This window comes from Python bivittatus, unplaced genomic scaffold (genome assembly GCF_059951505.1).
Source record: "Python bivittatus isolate LINGU-HERP-01145 unplaced genomic scaffold, Pbiv_v1 ctg000220_np1212, whole genome shotgun sequence".
NCBI classification, from domain to species: domain Eukaryota; kingdom Metazoa; phylum Chordata; class Lepidosauria; order Squamata; family Pythonidae; genus Python; species Python bivittatus.
This window is the reverse complement of record NW_028277048.1, coordinates 672,920-694,697: the sequence shown is the minus strand read 5'-3', so window position 1 is coordinate 694,697 and position 21,778 is coordinate 672,920. Positions and strand designations below refer to the sequence as shown.

The 21,778-nt window shown below is 37.5% G+C and overlaps 1 protein-coding gene across 3 annotated transcripts in view; it reads right to left on the bottom strand.

Moving 5' to 3' along the window:
• Positions 1–257: 257 nt before the first annotated feature.
• RIMKLB (ribosomal modification protein rimK like family member B) overlaps positions 258–21,778 on the bottom strand; it is a 36,399-nt gene continuing 14,878 nt past the window's right edge. For 2 of the 3 annotated variants that reach the window (XM_088137563.1, XM_025171141.2), the window contains exons 4-7: positions 15,277–15,507; positions 11,714–11,800; positions 6,314–6,517; positions 258–4,935 (exon numbers count right to left, since the gene is read on the bottom strand). In XM_088137563.1, the coding sequence (XP_087993689.1) occupies positions 4,472–4,935; positions 6,314–6,517; positions 11,714–11,800; positions 15,277–15,507 (986 nt within the window). In that variant the 3' untranslated portion in view covers positions 258–4,471. The remainder of the gene's footprint in view (positions 4,936–6,313; positions 6,518–11,713; positions 11,801–15,276; positions 15,508–21,778) is intronic. The other variant, XR_003085481.2, reaches the window with a different exon arrangement.

The following is a 21,778-nucleotide window of genomic DNA, read 5'->3' as shown; positions in this document are numbered from 1 at the left end:
CATCCCATCCCTTCTTTCTGACACTGCACACTGCTTAAATTTTCCCTTGCCATGATCCTACTTGAACACACGGATCACAAGAAGCTTTAAAGTTTGACTCTAATAAATATATAAATAATTAAGAACAAGAAAAGAAGAAATACCATTTGCTTCCTAAGACTCATTCTTTTACAGCAGTAATCATATTAAGACTGAGGGAGAGAAGAAAGGAAAGCAGTGTTAGCTAATATGGGATGATCAAAAGAGCTGAAAGTTACCTGCCAAGGGGTTGGTACTGGATGTCACCAGGCTGCTGCGTTTATTGTTTTACCACAGGGGGGGGAAGTTTAGGGAGGAACATTCTCAAGGATTTTCACAAGCTCTCTCTCTCGTCATCAGAAAGGGGAGAAGGGAAGTTTTTCTCTGGATTGTTTGACTTTTTTGGCTCCTGAAAAGTTTTGCAAAGAACAGTAAGAAAGTGTGAATTGTTAGAACCTTCAGGAAAAAAAGGAGTATGTATTACATAGTGATTCATTAAATGCTACAAATTCCCACCCCAAAACATCATGTTATTGACAATGCATTAAGCAAATAAAAGACATTCAACTGAAAACCGTAACATGAGGGATCCAAAAATTTCCAACGATGGTCCAAGCCACCATTAGAACATCCCAAAATTCACCCTCCAATATCAGGAGACTCAATATATATTAAGAAAAGAAAAGAAAAGGAAAGCAAAAAGATAACCTTTTGTCATAAATTCTATAGTAAATTCCTAGAACAGTGAAAAATTAAAAATGAAAGAGACAGTAGCAGCAGAGGTTACCTGTCTGAGCACCTACAATTCCATAGAGAGAACAGGAGTGGGTCGTGAGTCTCACACCAGCCAAATAGCTCATAAACCTTCTCAAAAAGAGTGAGCCATGAGAAAGAATTGTACACGTTGATACATCTTACATAGTTTAAACCCTTATACATTTAACCAACTTGAGCTTTGCTTTTATTAAATGGGAGAATGTGAAGTTTAAAATAGTTTATCCAACCCATCAAGTCTGGTACATGTCCAATGCAGCACTTCTAGAACTGTCTTTTTTTTTCCAAACTTCACTGGTTCAGAGCATTTTTCTTGGCAGATCTTCTGATACATTGCTGAACAAAGTCACTGTAGTTTGATCCAACAGCTTGAAAGTTTGATGGAACACAACAACAAAAGTAGTCCACAAATATGCTGTCCTCCCATCATGTTATTAATGCTCTATCAAAGTGTTCCAGAATGAGAAGGTTTATCAACAATGTAAAATCTGAGAACATACAAAGCTACAAACACAACCTGTAATTCTATACAGTACAAAAAGTATAAATATAGCACTTCAATCTGCAAAATAAAAGAACAAACAAAACACACAGTACTCCATCAAACTCCATCATTACCATCCAACCCCCAAACCTGGTTCCATTTTAATGCTATGCAATCACTGACTGTGCTGACATTCACTATAGCTTCTATTTTCCCATTTGTTCAATTCTGTTTTACTAGTTGTTCATTTCAAATTATGATAAGCAATGTTGGTACTCTTAATATACTTGTCAATATTTTTTTCCAGGGAAGTGTGATGTGTAGCACTACTTTCTACAGAAGTTAAACCCTAGTTATTAGAAACTCAATTCATTTTCTTTACCAATAGTAACGTTTTTAAGACTTCTACATTTTTCTAATGAAGTTACACTACGTAGGGAGGAAATGTACTACCCCATTTTTTTAAGCATGGTATTTCCTATATGATTTTAACATGCAATGCCAGCTTCTATTTCAATAGTATGTGAGACTTTTCTTTGCCCAAATGTTACTCAGTCTCTTTTCCAACTTTCCAATACAACCACAAGGTACCCATGGCCATCTCATGACAAGCAGATAAACCAAAGTGTAAAATCCCTTAATGTTTTGCTTGTGTATGATTCAGAACAAAGTGTGTCATTCCATTGCATTTATAGTGGTGTAAATTGGGTCTACACATTTTGAAAAAGTTTCATGTGAAAAACATTTGTCACAAGCTGTTTTCCTCAAGCAATGGAGAAACTCAGTATAGCCCAAATCACAAGTGTCAAAGAGTTGTCAAGCTTCTTCTGGCATCGACTTTGTTTCCTGCGAGTGTTGCAAAGTTTTTGAAGTTCTGTTAGTTAACAAATGATTAATTCTTTGCTCATGTTCCTGAAAGATGTGCAATGCTTTAAAGAAACCTGTATTTTAGAAGGCACACATCTAGTTAGCAAAGGGGTGAAGGGCCACAAAGCAGAAGGAAAGAAAACTATTTGGGAGTTTTCTTTTCTGAGTTTTTTAAATGAAAACCTTTGTATTCTTCTTCAACCTAAACACTGTAAAAGATTGTTTTTGCTTCACCAGCTAATGCCAACAATCAACCTTCTATTTTGCTTTTAACAGTAACATTTAATTCTACAAGAACTTCATTGTTACATTTAAAAACCTGTACAAATCGGCATGATCATGAAAGCAGGCTAACACTTTTCTGTTTATTCCTAGTGTTTCTGTAAAGTGTCCACAAGTGGTAAGTGTTTAATAGCCGAGTGAAAGTAAGACATCTGAGTGGTAAAGTTGGCCAGTGGCATGAAGCTTAGAGCCCCGGAGGGTAAACTGCTCCTTTGAAGCACTGAGACAAGAACAACCCTGCATACAGAAGCTGCCCACCCTCCAAAGCCAAATTCCTGTTACACACATTCTACTGTGTGGTGTTGTGGATGGTTGTTTTTAAAGTAACAGGATTTTTATTTACATTTTTCTATAGTTTCAATACTGTATATTCCCCAAAGAAATACATGAGTGAGAAATGGGTGAGGAGGAGGAGGAAGATGAGGCCATTAAAACAGACCCAAAGCTGTTGTTTTGGTTCTTTTATCAAATTTAATAAGAAAATGCACAGCCAGAAGTATCAGGGATGGATTGGGAGAGGAGATCATCAGGCATTCTGGAAAAAAGACTGACGAACTGGACAGACAAAAACCAATGACAAAAACAAAGCAAAATACAGACACATACAAAGGGGCCTGAGATCCACACAGGGGTAGCCTTAAATCATATTCCCATTCTGGCTGGGCCTTACTGGCAACATGTTTCCCAAAACCAAAACCAAAACCTGCTTGTTTCTCTCAAGATTTATCCTTGGTAAATCAGGCCACTTTAGATTTTAATGCCTTCTATAAAGGAAAGCTACTATCAATAATAGTAACATGTTAAATTTATGAAAAGTAGTTTCGAAATTTGCAACCGTTTCAGCCCTCCTCCACACCCCTCCCATATGTTCTAGGCATCAGATTTTTTTTTAAAGTGTTTAGGTTTATTACTGTTAGTGGTGATGTTGAGTAGTACGGGTATTTTTCAAGTTGGGCCGCTGTTAAAGATGCAGGCATGGAGAAGGAAGTGTTGGACGAGCATGTATTAAAAATGAAACATTAACACAGCATATATCTTGCAAAAAGGACTAAAACACTAACAAATACAAGTCAATGCACGTTTGTTTTAAACTAGTGTTATTCTTTTTCACATTGGATTAAACATTATTTTGTACACCAAAAGTTAACAGTGCTGTTTATCTCGGTTCTTGTGCGAAAGAAAACATGCCACTTCTGCCATCAATGACCCAAACTGAATTTTATACACAGCTTCTCCCCTTCCCAACCTAAACCTAGGATTTAAAATTATTTTTAAAATCCAGTCACATAGTAAAATTTTTCTCCCAGGGAACGTGAATTTTATTTTAAATCTAAGCACGAGGACGTCTGTTAATACAGAAATGGCAGAAGTTGCAGGTTTATTTCAAAAGCTCATGCTGAACTAATCAATGTTGCACCCTGCAAAACTGCTTAAAGGTCAGAATTTCAGAGGCCATTGTGGACTGTTTGTCAGGGATACAATTTTACAGATCTTACTGATAATAGATGGAAATGCTGATATTTAGAACCTTTGGATGAAATAAAATTGGCTGTTCTAATTTCTCTCCACTCCTATGGGACATAAAGCAAGAGGCATAAACTAATATGAATGAGCTCCAATGAGGTGAGGGGATGGTTGGCAACGCGTTAGTTCACAGATGCTTTTGGAGCGTTACCTTTTCAAACTGCAAAAGCACAAATCAAGATGAAACATTTTCCTATGAAATGAGTTTAAAGATCATAATGGCATCCCTATCAAAAACAGAAAAAATTTATCCAGTTCTTTGTCCCCCATTCCCCAATGCAGACTTTAAACAGAGCATTATCAAATGATAAATAGTTGTTAAAAATAACAACTAAACATATGTTCTGCAAGGTTAATAGGTAGCAAAAGCAGCATTCACAGAACATGCGTGTTTTGATTCTGATCCCAAGGCTAAAACCCTCACCTCACCTCCATAAGCTGCTTCCAATAAACAGCACTACAAGTTGGTTTTATTTTAAAAAAATTTACAAGAAAGTTGGTCACAGTTATTTACATGTGGCATCACTCCACTAGGAGTTTAATCTCATTGGCTATTAGCTGGTTCATATTGAATATCCCCCCCGGGAGCTTGGTGAGCAACTCTCTCTCTGTGGTTTCAGGGTCGCTGTCGACAGAGCTGGAGCTGGCACTCATATTGTCGACAGTGGCACTAGCTGGAGGTCCCAGCTCTGGCTCGCTAGTCTCGCTAGCCGTGGACACCACAGAGAGCAAGGACATGCGTCGTGTCAAGCGACCGGGAGGAAGCAGGGAAGCGGCATAGTCCGCTATGATACCAGCTACATCTAGATTGCAAGCCTTGTCAAAGGCAATGAAACCTACATTTGCATTGGCCTCACAGACGCAGAACGAGCCATCATCCTTCATTAGGAGGTCGATGCCACACACATCCATCCCCAAGATGTTAGAAACTTGGATTGCCAGTTGTTTGCCTTGTTCACTCAGCGAGCACATCATTCCTATACCACCTGGTAAAAGAAATAAAGCTAAATCAGAGTACAATAGTGTTCCAGCTCAAATTCTCTATCTATAAACCTACCTGGGCTACAGACAGTGCTGTGAGATCTTAATGTTTATTATGGTATTGAGGCTAGCTTTTAAGAAATTTTGTGGGGACTTTCCATCTTAAATGACAAAGGAAGATGACTGCAAGTGTTAAAACTAAATGTGTTCTAGGGAAACTTTGCGGGATGGACAAGAAGATAACCAATGGAGGCTGATATTACTTATTTAATATCTGCATCTTATTTTCAATCCTACCATTTCTTTAAGTAATTCACAATTACACTGTTAAGCTCACCCGTGTTTGACAGTGCATTTGCCTTTGGTTCCCTACTCTCATCTCTGAGAGATGAAATAAAGGGCTGAATGAAATAAAATAGGAATATAAAAAACTTATTGAAGCCAATGAAGTAGTGTTAACCTTGGAATTAAGGCCCATAAAAGAGAATTTGATCAGAATATGGGCCATTTCAGAGTGTTAATTTCCAGATACAAGAAATGATTGTTCATTTTATTAATACTGGAAAAGCAGTGCAGCACTCCCAGACACTAAGACACCTGCACTACCCACAAAACCCATTTTAAAAAACAGGTTTTTAGATTAAAAATAGCAGAAGTCTCATGAGATTTCAGTATACTCACACAAAATCTCATGATCAGGGCTGAGAAAGTTAAAATTTCATAAGATCTTGGGGTGAGATTGTTTTAATCCTTCAAGATTTAATGTTGTGAGATGCTGGTATTAAAAAAAGGTTCTGGTGATTACACGATTGTGTGAAATTGCATGATGTTGCCTGGCACATAATATGGCCTAACCACCCCTGCTACTTCTTAACTTCAGTTAACTGACAGGGGGAGAATGTTCCAAAAAGAAATAGCAGAAATAATATAAATGTGAAGGCAGTCTATAAGAATATAAATAATATTATACAGCAAATCCTTAATTTAGCAGACTTCAAATTTCACGGATAAAACTTGCTGGATGTGAGTTTTGGTCAACTTTCAGGGCTTTGCTCCAAACAATAGACCAAATCTGTTATTTGGTGAGACAGTCCATATAATAATCATGGTTCTCCTCAAAACAGATACTCATGTTATTAGTTTTCCTATGTACAAGCATGTTTTGAGACTTGAAAAATCCAATTTGCCATTTAGTGGAAATGTGGGCTTAATAGACACGCTTTTCCCCTTTAGTCCATTAAATCAAGGTTTACTGCATTTAAGTTTCTTTTAAGCTAATCTTTAAATTATTTAAAATACCACTGTGTATGAAAAATGTATGCCTTCAATTAGAATTTAAAAATTCAACATATATAGGAAATTCGAACACATTTTCATTCTTACCAAGTGAGCAATTGCTCTGCATTCTACCATCTGTTGAGCAACGCAGCATAGTGCCCACGACACGGCCTCCCACCACGATGACACGCACATCTTTGCCGTGAGACTCCTGGACATATTTTTGGAATAGATAAGGGGCTTCATGACGAATTAGATGGCTCAGGTCTGCCAGATGGTGTTTGTCTCTGGCCAGAAACACAGCTTTGCCTGCATCAAAAGAACACAGAAGATGAAAAGTAGTCAGTGATTTTCCTACCCGTTTTTTAAAGAGTTGGAAAGGCAGTGTGTCTATACATCCTCAACTTCTGTACTGAAAATATTATCTTGGCAACACTGGTGAATGAATGAATATAAATAAAAATGACAAAGTACTTTATACATTTAGCGTACTAAAACAGCAAAATTTGGAAAATATTACCTTAAAGTACACTCACAATTTCCAGGGCTTATTCCAGTTCTCAACTCCCTCAGTATAGATCTCTCAGTATCCTTCAATCTTGGCCTGTACCATTCCGTGCTATTCTAGCAGAACTAGGTTGCAAGAGTGTTTTGCAACAGGTTTGGGATTCTCTAGACACATAAAACAGAGGGCTGCACCAATCACAGACTAAAGATGGCAGAGATTCCAAGGTGCTGTTCATGATTAATTGATGAATCAAAGCAAACCAGTTCCAATTAAATTTCAATTGCCAATTAAAATAATTAGTATAGCAATGGAATACAAAACTTATTTAAAATTCTTGCCAAATCAAAATCCATGACATAAATACATTAAGATTCAAAAGTTAAATTTACTGATAAATATCCTTTAGTTGCATACAACCATATTTAGGATAATATCATTGATAAATAAAACATATTTCTTGCAGTCTTAAGGAGGATTTTATAAATAATCCTCCTTAATCTTAATGTATCATAACATTATGCCCCTGAGGAAAAAGAAATAAGATTCTTACTTTCCAGTCTTTGCTTCCACCCAATTGCTTTAATTGGTAGTTTTAATTTCTGTCCCATGAAACAGAAGAGGCTCTTTTGAAGAGAAATTCTTTTTTTTCCAGCAACTAATACAAAAGATGTTGCTTCTATTTAAAATTTCTTCATTAGGGAATCTGATTTACTCATCTATCTATTCAATGAAATTCTACATAAGTCTTGGGTAGTAAGCCTGTCATAGATTGTAAAGCATACCCTAACATAAACAACTAAATAATTACTAGCAATGAAAAAGTGCAAAACAAAACTCAGAGACTGAAATCTACAAATAAGCTTAGGTTCCAACCCTTAGATGAAGCTCTAAGCAAAATAATAATAAATACACAATATCTACAAAAAGTAGGTGAACTACATACATTTCTGCTTTCATTCTCTAATACAGAAGTTTTAAAAGGAAATTGTAATGGAAGGCATGTGCGAGGAGGATACTGGAATGGAGGATCAAGGTTATCAGGAGGGAGGGGGAGCATTCCAGCAAAGGTTACAGGGCACGTGCTTCCTCAGCCTGCAGCAGGACTGTGAGAAGATGAAGAAGCTGAGACTAGCCCCTCCCTTGAGTCTCATGGGGTATATCCATTAGTTGCTTTAGCATAGGTTTAGTCTGGCGAGTTTCTATTAGGTGCAAGCTAATAAAGGAACTATACTGGACTGGACTGCCTTGTTGTTGTTCTTGGGCTGGGCCTGACAGAAATTCAGCGTAGCATGAATGAACTGACCTTGATCGCTTGGATCTGAGAAACACCAGTTTCAGTACTGAAAACAGAGAAGCCAGTATCATAATGCCCTTATATAAATCAATGGTGCAACCACATCTGGAATATTGTGTATGGTTCTGGTTGCTACACCTAAAAAATGATATAGTGTGGCTAGAGAAGGTTCAGAAGAAGGCAACTAAGATGATCAAGGAGCTGGAAAAGCTTCCCTATCAGGGAGGGTTGTGACACATGGGGCTTTTTTGGCTAGAAAAGTGAATGAGAAGGGATATGATTAAGGTGTACAAAATTATGCATGGTGGCCAAAGAGAAGCTATTTTCCTTTTCCCAAATTACTAGAATCAGAGGTCACTCAATGAAATTGAATGCCAAAAGAATCAGGACAGAAATATTTTTTTATACAACATGTAATTAAACTTTGGAATTCATACCACAAGAAGCTGTACTGGCTACCAGCTTGGCTTGCTTCAAAAAGGGTTGGGCTATTCTTGTGACTCCTTTGAAGGCTGTCTGCTGGGAGACTATTAGGCTTCCTTGTACAGTTGGTTGGCCACTGTGAGAAGACTGCTGGACTAGATGGGCCAGGAGTTCGATCTGGGAAAGCACTGCTTATGTTCTTATGTTCCACTATGGATGACTATTTACTCAAAGTTGCAGAGGCATCATCAATTACTGCTATAGGTTGGACCTACTGCTGCAGCTAATGTAGCAGTTTATTCCATTACTGCTGGTCTTAGGAGTTTCTTTTCGTTCTCTGGCAAAATTCTGATCCCCCATACAGAGGTACTGAACTCTTCCTGCAGGGAATCTGTAGGTTCTCTATAATCTTCCATCCTACTGAGCTGGGAAGATATAAGGGTGATACAATAATACTTTTCTTCCCTTTTAGTGCCTGCATTTTTCCTTTCAAAGGGTGCTTTTAGCAGACTTGGATGAAGTCTGCTATCTTTATTTAAACTCAACTCCCTACCCAGACATCCCTGGGATGTAACTGCTAAGGATTTCATGATGTTTCATGGATGTTTCATGTGGTGTTTTTGCTTCTGCTAGGGTGTTTCTTCTGGTGAGACAGAGCAGCACACCTTAATTTATACAACCCAGTGACATGAGAGCAGAACAAAATCATAGGATGGGCCCACATGAATGATACAATTACTTTAGAACTGTATGTTATTTTTTTAATCTTTAGCTACTACTGCATTACTAACGGATAACTTAAATTTCAAAAGGTGTATTCATATTACCTATTTTTTTCTGAAAAAGAATGGTCCCCAAATGCAGTAATTTCATTTTGAAATTATCTTTAAAAGCAACATTATATCCGAAATTGTACTGAAGAACATCAGGCACTTGAAGAACAGCAGAGTTAAATTTGAAGCCTCCTTCTGTAGACTTCTGCAATACCTGTAATATAATCATCTTACACTGCTCTTCTAAGAGTTCTCACTTTACTTATGCCATTTTCTTCAGCTACCCTATTTTAAGTTGATTTAAAATAGAACCCTCTCACTTGCTTTTGGGGAGAAAAAAATCAGATGTAACTTCAAATTAACTTTAAGTAATTCTAATTTTACAAGACTGGATGGATGAAACTGTATCAACAAGCTGAATGGAGATGAGAAATATCACAGAGGCTATGTGAGGAGTTATTTATGAATACAACGAAATAAATTCCAAGCAGCATAATTTTTTTTCCAAAAATCCACAGAGAAAGTGGAAGTATATTAAATCATGATTTTCCTAGCAACTAGAAAAGTTGTGCCTACAAGATATGTAGACATTACAGTATTCTGCTGCAGATGGTAACAGAACAGATGCAAACCATTAATTCTCTACAATGTTTAATTAATCTTGGTTGGACTTTTAAATCCTCATGACCATCAAAATTAAAAAGGGAGATTTTTACCCCTATGACATCACCGTATCAGTGGAGACACTCAAAATGGCTCCTATTATTATTATTGTTGGTCATATAGTCAGCCAGATGTTTAGACTGGATTTGGCACTTTTATCCACCTATTGAGTCCTTCCCAAGGACCTGAGATGGGCAGATGTTGTTTGATGGTGTTAAAGGTATTGTTGCAGTGGGGACATTCACATTGGCTGCTATTGTTATTGTTATTATTATGGTTGGTCACACAGTCAGCCAGATGCATAGACTGGATTTGGCATTTTTATCCACCTATTGAGTCCTTCCCAAGGACCTGAGATGGGCAGATGTTGTTTGATGGTGTTAAAGGTATTGTTGCAGCAGGGACATTCACAATGGCTGCTATTGTTATTGTTATTATTATGGTTGGTCACACAGTCAGCCAGATGCATAGACTGGATTTGGCATTTTTATCCACCTATCGAGTCCTTCCCAAGGACCTGAGATGGGCAGATGTTGTTTGACGGTGTTAAAGGTATTGTTGCAGTGGGGACATTCACAATGGCTGCTATTATTGTTATTATTATGGTTGGTCACACAGTCAGCCAGATCCATAGACTGGATTTGGCATTTTTATCCACCTATCGAGTCCTTCCTAAGGACCTGGGATAGGCAGATTTTGTTTGATGGTGTTAAAGGTATTGTTGTAGGATATAAGCTGTTCCAAGTAAAGTTGACTTTTGCAAATTGTTATTATTATTATTATGGTTGGTCACACAGTCAGCCTGAAGTTTAGACTGGATTTGGCATTTTTATCCACCTGTCGAGTCCTTCCCAAGGACCTGGGATAGGCAGATGATGTTGTTTGATGGTGTTAAAAATATTGTCACAGGATATAAATTGTTCCAAGTAAAGCTGCCATGATGATGATGATGATGATGATGGTTGGTCGCACAGTCAGCCAGATGTTTAGACTGGATTTGGCATTTTTATCCACCTATCAAGTCCTTCCCAAGGGCCTGGGATGATGATGATGATGATGATGATTCTGCAGAACTGAAGAAGAATTGTGGCCTCTTCTTTTATCAGCAGAAACTTATTCCACTAACAGAAATATAACAGGGGATTCCATCTATTGTCAAGTTTTATTTCACAGAAGAGCTATCTTTTAGTAATTTTATAAAATGAAATTTAAAACTAACTTGAAATATAATACTAATACAGTTGGATAGAATGAGGAGTTGAAAAACATCTCAGAAGAAGGCAATTGTAAACCACCTCTGTATATTTGCACAAAAAAACCTACATGAACATGTCCATGATGTTACTAAAAGTTATACTCAACTCAAGGGCATCTTGATGAAGAATGCTTCGCTAATTCATATGGAGAAACAAGCAGCCACAAGTTTTTGTTCAAAAAACTTGACAATTTAAATAAAAATTATACATTTAAATTGAACTGGTGGGTCAAGATTATCAATGAATTATGTTTTGTGATTGTTGAAAGAAAAAAAGTGTTAATTTCTATTGTTGCAATCATTCAATATGCAATACAGTAGTGTAACTATGTGAGTACTGCAGTTAGACAAAAAATATACCTAATGTTGATAAATGCATACAAGATAAATTAGGAAATGCAATGTATACTGAAAGCAAGGGTTGTTAATACTATGTCATTTTAACAACTTTTGTATTTGTGATAAGACTAAATGTAAGATATTATGAGCATTTTGTACTATTTTGCAGCTAGAAATAGAAGAGTATTTTGGACAACACTACAACAATCATTCAACAGTACAACAATCAAATACAGATTCTCACACTCACCTCTATGACCTCGGGTATTCTTTACAACCATGGGGAACTCCAACACTTCTGCTTCATCAATCATTTTGGCAAAGTTTTCATGACCCCCTAGAAAGAAAATAGCCAAAGCTGTGAAAATAGGGATGTACACAAACATGTGCTTTTGTTGTGCAAAATTCAGTTATTCTAGACAGAAAAAGTGTATTACTCTCAAGTATTCCAAGGGTACATCCGGGTTACTTTCTAATAATGTTCAAAAGTTCACATCAATGGGTAAGGGGAGTTTGAAATCTTCACATTAACCAGTTATGGTATACTTCTAACTGTGTCCTGGATAAAAAAAATTCATGTATCTTTTAATACAAAATTATCTAGCATTATATTGTTAATGTTATGGCTTTTTCTCTTACAATTTAAAAGGCCTAAGGACAGAGCTGAAATAAGCTCAGGACCACTAGAAGATGGTGTTCAAGCTCTCCTTTCGGCATGGCATTGCATTATGCTAAAAGGTCTGATTTACAACTATAGGGAATTGGCTTATACAGTACAGCAATTTATTGAAGCTCAGTGACAGCCTCTGCATGCATTGTCTTGTCAGTTAAGAATGGCACACTATCTATAACCTTTCTTAAACAGAAAAAAACTTGGCTGCGGCAACTGAACTATTCCAATGCATTTGAAAATCTCCTAGAACACTGAATAAGTACAGAGTGCAACTGCTATACCATTTATTTATTAGCACATGTTAAAACCGCCCTTCATTTTTGTAGATAATCCTTTTAACAGACATAGAGAAAGAAGAAAATACAAAATCTACAGATTAAAATCTTTGGGTAAACAAAGATATTGAGCTAGCATTAAAACAACTTGAATGCTGGCGCCAGTTTGTGGGAAAGGTATGCCACTGTGAGGGCATCATAACCTAAAGATTCTCATTGTTATGATGCATAACAAACCTCAGCCAACTTGGACAAATCTCAAGTCACAGAAGGTTGACATATGTAGACACTATTTCAAATATTTAGGCTTTAAGCAGTTTCAGACTTTAAAGGCAAGTACTGTATCTTTGGCTTGAATATTGTGTATAAATGCTCAAGGTCAGCACTGAATAACTTCAGAATCAGTGTAAGGCCATTCTGCCTGATTGTTCTGTCTATCTGCGACTGCATTCTGAACAGTTTGACCACTGCATTCTGACGACCTACCAGCACAACCCTACATTAACTGCATAACTGCACTGAGAAATTACTGAAGCATGATTCACTGTGGCCAAATCATACCCACCAAACAAGAGTTAAAGCTGAAACAGCCATAGCTATAAAAAATACGGATGCAAACGAGCTTGCAAATTAAGCAAGGTGTCATGTGACCACATCTGATTTTACATTTTTTGTGGTGGTCATTAAGCAAATCATGTGGTCATTAAGTGAATCCTGCAGTTCCACATTGATTTTGTTTGTTGGAAGCCTGCTGGGAAGGTCACAAATGGCAATCATGTGGTCCTGGGATGCTGCAACCTTTGTAAATAGATGCCGGTTGCTAAGTATCCAAATTTTGATCATGTGACTGTGGGGACGGTGGTAAGTGCAAGGACTGGTGGTAAGTCACTTTTTTCAGAGTCTCTGTAACTTCGAATGGTCGCTAAATGAATGGTTGTAAGTCGAGGACTACCTGTACTGCGAATCAGTCACTTGCTTATTGAGCAACACCACTGAGTGGGATTCACTCTGGAGGAGACTCCATGTGAGTCCCACTATAAGAATTACAGGGTGATTATCCTATCCTCCCTTGACCCCACTGGCATGACTTACCTACCTTAATGTATGGCCAATGAAGAGGTTTATGGGGCCCGTCCCTGACTCAGATGAGTCAAACAAGTGTGCTGACTCTGAGGTCACATACATGATGCTCTGACTAGCAGCTGAGCACAAAGCCCAGACAAAAGAACGAGGACTGTTCTTCTCCACTCAGCAAGCGATTGCCTAACTGCCTGGAAGATAAAGCCACTACAGTTTTTCCTGTTGGAAAGCTGGACTTCATGCGGATGGGTAATGTGGGTGGCCTTCAAAAGAAAGCAGGCAAAATGCATGCACTACTGTGCTTAAGGTCAGACACAAGTGAGGTAAAAGCAAAAAGTACCTGTATGTGCTGGTTTGGTTGGTCTGCTGCCTAGCTGTATTTACATATATTATGTATGTGCTCTGTGCATGGTGTTGGTTCCTGTTGATCTTCAGCTTCCAGTTGCCTTTATATACATGGTGTCTTTATCTTTAAAGGCATTCTGAAAGCTCCACAATCAACAGGACAAAACAGCATGCACAGAGTGCATATACCCAACTAATCTCAGCAAGCCATAATCAATTTAATATTCTTTTCTTTTCCCGGAAAGTTCTTTACTGTTGTTGGTTTGCTGATACTTTTGGAATTTCTGATTTTGATTTAATTAAACCTTTTGCAACCTGTAAAATGCATTCTCTTGGATTTGGGAGCCCCTTATAGAGGCATTTGGGCTAAATGAATCCCACTTTTATTCTGCTATGTGTGGGTGGGAGGTCAGAGGGAAGGAATTTGGCTTTCTGGTTGCTGGGTCTAATACTGTGAAATGTGTCAGGAAAATAGGGAACAGTGAGGCATAGAAAATGACCTGGGGGCAAACACTAAAATTGCAACTGGCAGGAAGAGATGTGATAGGAGGGTTGCAACCCATCCACTGCAGGAAGACAGGTGAGCCTCTGTCATTCACAGACTAGAGAATCTACCTCAAATATAACCAGAGGAAGTTAAACCAAATAACCCAAGCTAATTTTTGCCTTTCAACAGAGTTCCTTTACTCTCAATCAAATACAAAATTAGGAAAAAAAAGTTGTTTATTGCGTGAAAGAATACAACAGCTGGACTGCTATCTGTTATTCTGTCACTTGAGTTTATAGATATACACACTGTTCTTTCAACTGATAACAAAAAATTGGAGAAGATATAACACACTTGTTTTTGACAGGCAGAAACTTTCTCACAGGAGAGGAGGAGACAGGAAGTTGATATGGGCTAAGCTGGCTGGCTAAGGAAAAGGAGGAGGGATGAGAATTCTAGAAAAGAAGGTGATGACTGGAGAACCAAGATGGATTATTGGCAGCATTGGCTGCTAAAGCCTTGTTAGTTTCAGAGGAGACGGGTCAAGGCAAGAAATGGAACTGGCTGAAGTCAGAAAACAACCAAAAGAAGGTGGGGATGGGGTGGGGATATCAAGGAGCATATCTTCTTCATGAGATAGCTTTCACGAGGCTGGAGAAAACTAAGTCCTACCAGTCCAGGAGAGATTGCCAACTGACATAATTAATGCCAGGCAGCATAATTAATGCTACTACTTAGATTTAAGTGGAGAGGAGTGTGTAAACACACACACAGAAATAGATTTTATCAGTGGCAGGAAGTTGCCTGTGCTAAAAAAAATTACAAGAAGGTACCTGGTGCGCTATGTGTTGTATCATCTCCTGTCAACACAAACGCTCTTATGATACACTGGATATTAGTTTCAGTTAATATTTCACAGATGCATAATAATTATGGAAAGTTTCTTGGCTTACCATAAGAAAAAGTGTCTGGAAGAGGCACACCATGACCAGCCAATTCTTGGAAAGTCCAGAACTTGTTGACACAATTGAGTATGGCTTGGGGACGGTTCATCAGCCGGCAGCCCATCTTTTCCAGATGGCGAAGAACTGTAATATCACTGTCACTCTGCACCCATGGTGTTGGTACACGAACCACCACTACTTGTGGGTAAGCAGTGATGAGTTCCCCATTGACTCGAAGACCTGCAGGAAAGAATAACAAAAAAGATGCAAATTTGATGGAAATCATGGTTAATAATAAAAAAAAGCACTATAATTTAAATCTATCAGAATTGTATATTTGTATTTATTTTATTTATTTTTCAAATTTAGGCACTGCTCATCTCACTCAAAGATGATATACAGTCCACCTTCCCTTAAGCTTTCAGAAAGAGAGATACAGCTGTTACAATATGTCATACCCCCACGTATGAGGTTTTACGTGATTTTCTCACACACACACATATACCTCAAGCTCCTGGTGCTCTGCATAAGTAAAAACACTATCAATTATATATTACTGTATTTTTCCGACAATAAGACGCCCCCATGTACAAGACGACCCCCACTTTTCCAACCCAAAATTAAGAAATCAATATTTTAAAGATAGTGCAGAACACATTTTTATTTAGTAATTAGTTAACATTTACCTGATACACTTGGTGGGAGGAGGTCCAAACCGTCTCTCTGCAGCTCTATTTCCAGGCTCTTTTGCATAACTGATTACATTCAAGCACGAGTGAAACTGCCAATAGCTTGTTTCTGCAAACAGCCTTCCTCTAATTGGTTTTTCAGCATCAGCTGACGTCAGTTACATCAGGCTCGTGATTGGAGGAAGTCTGTTTGGGAGACAAGCTATTTCACTCGTGATTGGAGGCTAGCAATAGGAGGAAGCCTCTCTGCAGAAACAAAGTATGGGCAGTTTTGCAACCGTGCGATTCTCGGCTGACTTCCTTGAATAAGACGCTCTTCAATTTTTAGGGTAAGGATTTTAGAAAAAAGTATCGTCTTATAGTCGGAAAAATACGGTATATATATTGTAGTATATGTAATACAGTATTTACTATATATATAGTGTATATACTATATCCTCTCTCTCTGTGTCTTGAATGAATTAAAATAGTAAGCTAGTTATAGGACACTGGAACCCTTGAAAAAGCATGACTTGGAACAGCTGTTTTCTTCCAAGCTGAGGACAATACTTCCAACTACCGTGTATTCTGTTCTGAGCTTGGTATCTTTGAAATGGCAACTTTCAATTTGGAACATTTTGAACTTGGAACATTCTGCACACTGATATTCAGGAAATTTTCTATTACTGTAAATACCTAGCTCCATTTTATTTGAACATGAGCTCCTGACTTTTTATTGCTTCTCTTCTTTTTTAAGAAACTGTGTTTTGTTGGATTGTATTGTATTCTTCAATTGCTGTATTATAGTCATGGGGGTAATCCCACCAGGTCTGTTTGCCTTTTTGTAGTAAAAACTATTTCCCATACATTTTATACATTCCCCTTAATGTACAGACAATGAAATCTATGAACTTTATGTTCTTTCTGATTTTTTACTGAGTGGTTGTTGAAGTCCCATTTCACTGCTTCTTTCTGTTTCTGCAATGCTCTGTGTGAGGTCAGGCCTTTTACTTTTGTCTTACACAAAATTTAGTTTAAAGCCTCCTATTCAAGCTTGCTGGGCTTTGGCCAAATACATTTTTACCAGTCTTTCTGAAGTACAACCTACAGTCGTGTGAAAAAGAAAGTACACCTTCTTTGAGTTCTATGGTTTTACATATCAGGACATAATAAAAATCATCTGGTCCTTAGCAGTTCTCAAAAGTAGGCAAATACCACCTCAGATGAACAACACATGACATATTACACCATGTCATCATTTATTTTACAAAAAGAAAGCCAAAATGGAGAAGCCATGTGTGAAAAACTAAGTACACCTTATGATTCAATAGCTTGTAGAACCACCTTTAGCAGCAATAACTTGAAGTAATCATTTTCTGTATGACTTTATCAGTCTCTCACATCGTTGTGGAGGAATTTTGGCCCACTCTTCTTTACATTACTTCAGTTCATTGAGGTTTGTGGGCATTTGTTTATGCACAGCTCTCTTGAGGTCCCGCCACAGCGTTTCAATCGGCTTTTCTTTTTCAGGCATTCTGTTGTAGATTTGCTGGTATGCTTGGGATCATTGGCCTGTTGCATGACCCAATGTCGGCCAAGCTTTAGCTCTTGGACAGATGGCCTCACATTTGACTCTAGAATACTGTGGTATACAGAGGAGTTCATGGTCGACTCAATGACTGCAAGGTGCCCAGGTCCTGTGGCTGCAAAACAAGCCCAAATCATCACCCCTCCACCACCGTGCTTGATGGTTGGTATGAGATGGTTGAGCTGATATGCTGTGTTTGGTTTTCGCCAAATGTGGCGCTGTGCATTACGGCCAAACATCTCCACTTTGGTCTCGTCTGTCCAAAGGACAGTGTTCCAGAAGTCTTGTGATTTGTTCAGATGCAACTTTGCAAACCTAAGCCATGCTGCCATGTTCTTTTTAGAAAGAAGAGGCTTTCTCCTGGCAACTCTTCCAAACAAACCATACTTGTTCAGTCTTTTTCTAATTGTACTGTCATGAACTTTAACATTTCACATGCTAACTGAGGCCTGTAGAGTCTGAGATATAACTCTTGGATTTTTTGCAATTTCTCTGAGCATTTCACAGTCTGACCTTGGGGTGAATTTGCTGGGACGTCCACTCCTGGGAAGATTGGCAACTGTCTTTAATGTTTTCCATTTGTGAATAATCTTCCTCACTGTAGAATGATGGACTTTAAATTGTTTGGAAATGGCCTTATAACTCTTCCCAGATTGATGGGCGGTAACAATTGCTTCTCTAAGATCATTGCTGAAGTCTTTATTCTTTGGCACTGTGTTAACATACACCTCAATACTCAAGACCAGAAACTCCTAAAACTTCGGCTTTTATAGAGGTAGTCACACTTGCTGATGTTCAATCGATCAAGGGCATTTGATCAGCAGCATCTGGCTGCTACTTTTCATACCTATGGAAGCAGTAAGGGTGTACTTAGTTTTTCACACATGGCTTCTCCATTTTGGCTTTCTTTTTGTAAAATAAATGATGACATGGTGTAATATGTCATGTGTTGTTGTTCATCTGAGGTGGTATTTGCCTACTTTTGAGAACTGCTAAGGACCAGATGATTTTTATGTCCTGATATATAAAACCATAGAACTCAAAGAGGATGTACTTTCCTTTTCACATGACAGTATTTCATGCCAGTACTCTGAATAAGTCAGTCCATGGTTCCAGAAACCAAATTTCTCACACCATTTGTATAGTCACTGACTTGGCAAATTTTATTTCTCTTTCTGGTCCTCTTTCATGAACTAAAAGATACATGACAACTCCACCTGAGGCCTCCAGTTTTGAGCTTTCTTCCAAGATTTCCAAAGGCCATGACAATACAGTTGAAGTTGTTCTTTACAATATCGTTGTCCATACACATATGAACAGAAATGGAAAACTGTCATGTGGTCTGGATGAGCCTTGAATGTTATCCTATCACATCTCTGATAGAAGGCATATTTCACAAGCTGCTGGATCTGATCAACATTTGTTTTGTGGAATTTCTCACAGCAGTGAATCACCAATTTTCATGAATCAGGAGTCTAGCAGCACGTTTTCCAACTAATGCATTTTATTAAAAGCTTTTGTGAGCTGTAGCTCACTTCTTCAGATGCATAGAATGGATTAACTGATTTGAAGATGGGATGAGGCAAGCGGGGGGAAGAAAGGGTGTTTATGCAGATTACATACGAGACAGATTATAAATAGCCTTTTCAAACTCTTTTTAGCTTTTCCACCTCACTTGTTCAGTAGATACTATTATGTAAAACTACTTCTGCGATGTACTCTACACAGGGCTATAGACCATTCAGAAACTGCAGTTGGATTAAAATACAAAAGGCCACTTGTTGACTGTTATTGTTATGAACATATTGCAACTATTTTATGGATGGGTTGGATGTCAGTAGTTCCAAGGCACAATTTAATTTGATTTAAAAGGGCCTATATGGCTTGGCACATAGGACTGCCTACTCCAATTGGAGTCAACCTGACTGAGGAGATCCTCTCAGGAAGATCTGCTTATGATACCCACTTCCATGCTGCGAAGGGGATTGAGGCTAGAAGACACTGCTTTTCCATTGTGGTGCCTACATAATGGAACAGGTTCCTTTAGAAATTAGGCTAGTCCTCTTTGTTAATAGCCTTCCAGAAGTTTTTAAAGACTAAGCTTTTCTGGACAGCCTTTGGGGAACAATTGGGATGTTTGTTAATATAAGAGTATTATAATCACTGTCATTATTAACTGTACTGTTTTAATGTTTCATTATTCTACGGATATTTTTGCTATGTTTTAGTATAATATTAGCTACTGTGAGCTAATTGTGAAGATTTACTGTGACCTACTGTGAAGATTTGATGGCATACAAATTTAATAAATACATAAATAAATAAAATCAGTAAAAAAATTCAAACATATCTTTTAAGGGGACCTTTAATGTATAATTACAAAACATTTTTAATTAAGCAAATGGAATAAGAAATTATAGAGTTGTTATGCATTAATATGGACATGGCTACATCTCTGTTTTTGGTATTGGACATTTTCAAAGCATTTTATTTGAGACTGACTTTTCACAAACACTTAATTGGTTTAAAATCTAAATTAGTTAATTTGGCTTAAGTTAAATTCTTAGAACACAAAGTTAAAGAATTATTAGGTTTTATGTGTCCCATTCATATTCTAACTGAGATATACAGTATCTTGTTTTCTGCTAAATGTGAACTTAGGTTTTGTGCTTCCAAAACATAGTTTTTATTGTACAGCACATTTAAAAAATTTAAACTGGCCCACAGCTTGTTCTTCAGACAATTCTGCACCCAACTCAGGTTGGATTTATACAGAACTGTCAAACAATATTGGATTTTTAATTATAATTTCTTTGGAAACTGAGAAAGCTTTTGATAATTTTTTAACACAGGTTTTAACTTTTAATGTATATGTTAAGTTAACCTCTACATCACAAAAAAATTGTTTAACTTCTATTGGTTAAGTTTAGGCAGTGGTACATGCCAACAGTGTTTTTCCCCCCTCCCTTTCTTTCCTGTCTAATTAGAAATTATAAAAACATTAAAAAGTGTGTGTGTAAGGGACCCACAGGATTTTACTATATGCAAATAGCATGTTTTATAATTAGACCAACACTTTCTATTCCTTATCTTACTTCAGTGACACATGAGCTTGGTATTCTGTCTGGTTATTGCATAAATTAGGAAAAAATAAATTTGATAATGTCACTGGATCATAGCAATAATTTCAGTGGGTATACTGACTTGGCTTTTAGGCTATGTGGGTTATAAGTAGGTAGCTGGATTATTTATTTTATTTCTATATCATTCACTATAAATAGCGCTCAAGTCAAACAACCTGAAATACAAAATTATAAATATACGCATTTATAAAACATAAAAGGAATTTTGTTAAATTAAAAAAAAAAGACACCCCCCCCACACACTCCAGAAAACTTACTTCAGCAAGCAATGGTTTATAAACCATTTTGATTGCCTGAAATTCTTTATGCCAGTCTATTCAGACAAGATAATATTTCGGTAATAACAGTAGTAACCTGTAAAGAATGGGTTGGAAAAAAAAAAAAGCAAAAAAAAAAAGTGGATTGCTTAGAAGGTCAACCTCTGTTAATATTACTTATTTGATTTTCTAATTGGAATGAACAGGCCAGAATTTAACAGGGAGAAATGTAAAGTTCTACATCTGGTTAGGAAAACTATAAGGCTCAATTATAGGATGCAGGAGACCCTTTTTACAGGCTTGGTCCCATACATACTGTTATGCATTTATGAGTTTATACAAATTTAAATAAATTATGAAATAACATGTGAAAGGGATCCGAGTGTCCTTGTTGACCAAAAGTTAACCCCCTACTTGGATACGTTCAGTATTGAATGAGAGGTTTTGTATGCAGCATTCACTGCCCTTCTCATAAAAAGGAATGGATGAAGAAAAGGGAGAATTGTAGCTGTCATTTTTCTTTCATGTGCTTTCACAGGGTAGTATGTACAGGGTGGGTGAAATAAAGTAGGAAATCACACTACTAGTAGTACTACAGACATTTCTTTAAAAAGGGTGAACAGCAGATCTCCCAAAGAATTTGAGCTAGGTACTTGCTGGATTATTTTGAAGCTGCTGATGTAAAAGGAGAGCCAAGTCATTTTGACTGTCTTTGGTTTGTGCTTTCCCTGGAAGCAAATGGTTTCCCCTTTGAACTGACATTAATTCCTCCCCTATCCTAGAGAAAGTAGAGAGTGAAAATGGATAAACTACATGTTCATGAACTGAGTCTCAGGAATACCACCCCCAAAGGGA